This window comes from Halyomorpha halys, unplaced genomic scaffold (genome assembly GCF_000696795.3).
Source record: "Halyomorpha halys isolate HHAL.00 unplaced genomic scaffold, Hhal_1.1 Scaffold7776.1, whole genome shotgun sequence".
Taxonomy (NCBI): Eukaryota; Metazoa; Arthropoda; class Insecta; order Hemiptera; family Pentatomidae; genus Halyomorpha; species Halyomorpha halys.
The window spans coordinates 1-3452 of record NW_027114470.1 but is presented as its reverse complement, the minus strand read 5'-3'; the positions used below and the strand labels follow the sequence as shown (position 1 = coordinate 3452).

Here is a 3452-nt window from a genome sequence, read left to right as displayed (position 1 = left end):
ATACAATAATTATCCTGAGGGTAATTTTGAGGAAGCGTGTGTTCGTTGCACGATAATACCTACCCATACACGGCCAATGCCGTTTGAATTTGTTTTGGTAGGGATGAGATGAATCACCCTGCTTATTCGACTCACTTAGCACCACCAGATTTCCATATTTTCACATTCATGAATACTTTTTTGATAAAAATTTCAAACTGATGAGGAATTGAAACAAGAGATCTTAATACAGACAAAGGAGATATTGGAGTAGTTCTGTGAGAAAAGGCCTCAAAAAGCTTGAGCAACGACACACCCTGCATAGAACGGGAAAGCAATTACATGAAAAAATAAATACCTACAATATCCTATAATTTTTTATATGAGGAGATGGTCGGGGGTGCAGTCAGCAAATCAACAAAAGCTTATTTATTTGCTGACTACACCCTTTATTTGTCAGCTATTAAAACCTCAGTAATTTTTTATAAAAAAATACAAATAATTGGGTACTCCTACTTTCTGGATAAGCCTCGTATAATCAATTTTATTTACAAATTGAGTATAATTATTTGTATAATGATAACTTAACAAAACTAAACTATACCTTTGTTGTGCTGCCATGCAACGAATGGAATCATCAAAAATAAACTTTGTATTGACCATCGGACCAATGGTAGTAAACTTAGCAGATATGTAAAGTGACCTTGAATCCTGTTTATCATTACTGACATCAAGGTCGTGAAGCATCGCAGCCATTTTAGGTCGTCCATAGCCTTCAAAATTAATAATAAATTAATCAGCAGTTAACACAATAGGGAGAAAATAAATGCTAAGACGATAAATACCAAGCTGCCCTGGAACTGGGACGACCAAAATTATCTGATTACTTTCGACAACCAAAAACCTATGATTGCGAACCCCATCAGCTCCGATGACATGACAAGAAAGCAGATCACTGTTAGCTGTAAACATTAAATATTTCACTTATATTCAGCATACAAGCACCTACTAAAGTGGGGAAAAAAGCTTTGTATATTCGGCATTAAATAAAACTTACTAAGATTTAAAGTAGTATCATTTTGAATACACTCATTTCTGTTAGTGAGCGGTAACTGAGTTTCCTCTTCTCCTGATAATTTTAAACATAAACTTCTTATCAAGAGGAACACCCTTATAGCCCTTCTAGCTCTTTCAACCTATTTTTTTTTTTTAAATGAAGAATAAACATTTTTAAAAAAATTAGCTTCATAAAATTAAAATTATCTATTTAGTTATCTATTTAGAACTTCACCTCTCCACAAGGCAATCTTTTGCCGAATTCTATGCCAGTTAAAGGAGTACCAGTTGGAGGCAAAAGAATATTTGAATCCATCATTAGCCACTCGACATTTAAAGGCTTCTTACGCAATTCTTCATCTTCACTCTCAAACATTTCTCCGAACATTTCTTCCCTCTGTTTTAAAAAAAAATATATCAAAATTATAAACAATTAACTATTTAATCACTAAAAAAAGTACGACATTTTAAAATATGAATAACCTTATAATAATTTCTTAATAAGGCAGTACTTTCTTCTTTTGCATTCATAAGGCTTGCGAAATGTGCATCGCTTAATATGCTTTTATTATCATGGACCACTAATCGCAGGAGGAGACATATTGCTAGCTCTAACGTTACCAATCGAACTTTACTCACTGCAAAATATAAGAAAACTCAATTAACAAACTTTGCTTGTCTGTTGGTGAATAATTTCTATTAAATAAATAAAAAATTTTAGAAGTAAAAATCTATAGATATTTTTAGGGCTATTTGAACATTTTCATATTATTTTGAGATAATACTCTAGTAGTTAAAACTATTTTGTCAATTAAGGTGTAATCTGGAAAAAAAATTGTTTATAGCATTCAAGAAAAATAAAAATTCATGCTTCGTTCTAGAGTAACCTTGAATGAACTCTCAAAGTCAGAAACAATTATATAGGTACTCTAAAAACCATGGTACAGACAAAACAAATTTTTAAATATATAAAACTATTAATTTTTTCAGACCTAAGAATTATTACGACAACTATGGCATATGTTAAAGCCCAAAAGTTTCATTTCTTTTAGGATAATTTTTCTATTTACTTTCCAAGTGATTTTCGGTTTTGTTAGTTATAAGTTAATATTTATTCATTATTTTTTTTTTTAACTATAAGTAACTTTGTAATTTTAATTTGATACATAAAAGTAAGAGACATAAGGTTTAGTGTGTGTTAATACATTGCGGAGGTGTAACATATGCAGAATGATACATATGGCAGTGGGGCCAGTTCCTGCATAACCACAGATGAGGCAGATGGCAGTGAATATTTAGGAAGCACTGGAGCGATGTTAGGAGGCATAGGCACGGAGTGAGACACGGAGTCACTAATTCATTTCATGGACGTTGAGCCTAGTTTGTAAGAGCTGGTTTCTTTTTTGGAATCTTTTCACCGACGCGCTGGCAGTCACCACAGTGCAGTCAACATTTGTTGGAGTTGCCCGGTTACCTGGTGCTGTTTCTCACCAATTCGCTGTCAGTCATTCCAACTCTACACTCTTATTATTATTATCGATATGCGCATATCAACCCCCCCCTCCCTCCCCCCGACCATCTGTGAATGAATATTTCATATAGTAGGTCAACAAAATGTTTTTAGGGAAGAGCAAATCATACTCATTTTTAGCACTTTTTGAAATCCCCAAATGCCATTTTTCAAAGAAATTAAAAATTAGAAATTTTTCTCCTTTATTTATTTGAAGGACTTATTTTTTCTGGAGACCACTGTTCATAACTCCTCTTCATTTTATTTGATTCCTATATTAATAGGACCATAGGAAAGTTGAATGTCTTCTCTCTTAAACTGCATCAACAAAATTTAGATTTAATACCCTCATAAGGGCGAAATATTAGTTTAGAATATTAATATTAGTAAGAAAAACTTTTCAACATTTTATTTTATATGTTTAATTAGATCCGGTTTGTGCTCTTTGGTGCAGTTTATAGAGCCTGAAACCACTCCCAAGGTTGGTGTAGATTGGTTGAGTCATGTTGAAGTTAATTCTATTTTTTTATTTTTCAAAAGAAATGTAAGGCAAAGCTAAAGTTTTGGACCAAAAAATTTCATTTTCTAATATTTTTGAAAATTTGTATTTAAGGATTTCTGGAGGTGCTAACAACGAATATCAACTTTGTTTCATTCATAAAATATCCTAATCTTTCTGGAGAATAAGAAAAAAATATTACTGAATCTATTACAGGTTTTTTCATTTACTAAAATTTTTTTTAAAAAACATAAGTATTTCAGTAAAGTAGGTCAATAAATTTTTTTTTTAATAGTAAAGTTAGCTATTACCATTTACGTTAATAGTTACCATCTTATCACTTCATCTATTAAATGATACCAAAGTTTCAATAGTGTTCAATTAATGAGTATACATCCTCAAATATAG

The 3452-nt window shown here is 31.6% G+C and overlaps 1 protein-coding gene across 2 annotated transcripts; it reads right to left on the bottom strand.

The window, feature by feature from the left end:
• Positions 1-435: 435 nt before the first annotated feature.
• LOC136796837 (protein CLEC16A homolog) lies at positions 436-1774 on the bottom strand. Of its 2 annotated transcripts, none has more exons than XM_067051682.1 (5): positions 1519-1774; positions 1271-1432; positions 1037-1175; positions 825-962; positions 436-752 (listed from the first exon to the last, which is right to left on the bottom strand). In XM_067051682.1, the coding sequence occupies exons 1-5, from the start codon at positions 1564-1566 to the stop codon at positions 451-453; spliced, it is 789 nt and encodes a 262-aa protein (XP_066907783.1). In that variant the 5' UTR covers positions 1567-1774; the 3' UTR covers positions 436-450. The 2 variants fall into 2 exon arrangements, with proteins under 2 accessions (XP_066907783.1, XP_066907784.1); XM_067051683.1 differs by having other exon boundaries at positions 825-941; positions 1519-1744.
• Between the last annotated feature and the right edge of the window lie 1678 nt (positions 1775-3452).

Coding starts and splice junctions, on each gene's coding strand:
- LOC136796837 (XM_067051682.1), bottom strand. CDS start 1,566: ATGAATGCAAAAGAAGAAAGTACTGCCTTATTAAGAAATTATTATAAG. Junction 1,176..1,270: donor AAAGATTGCCTTGTGGAGAG/GTGAAGTTCTAA, acceptor AAAAAAAAATAG/GTTGAAAGAGCTAGAAGGGC. Junction 753..824: donor CCCAGTTCCAGGGCAGCTTG/GTATTTATCGTC, acceptor TTAATTTTGAAG/GCTATGGACGACCTAAAATG.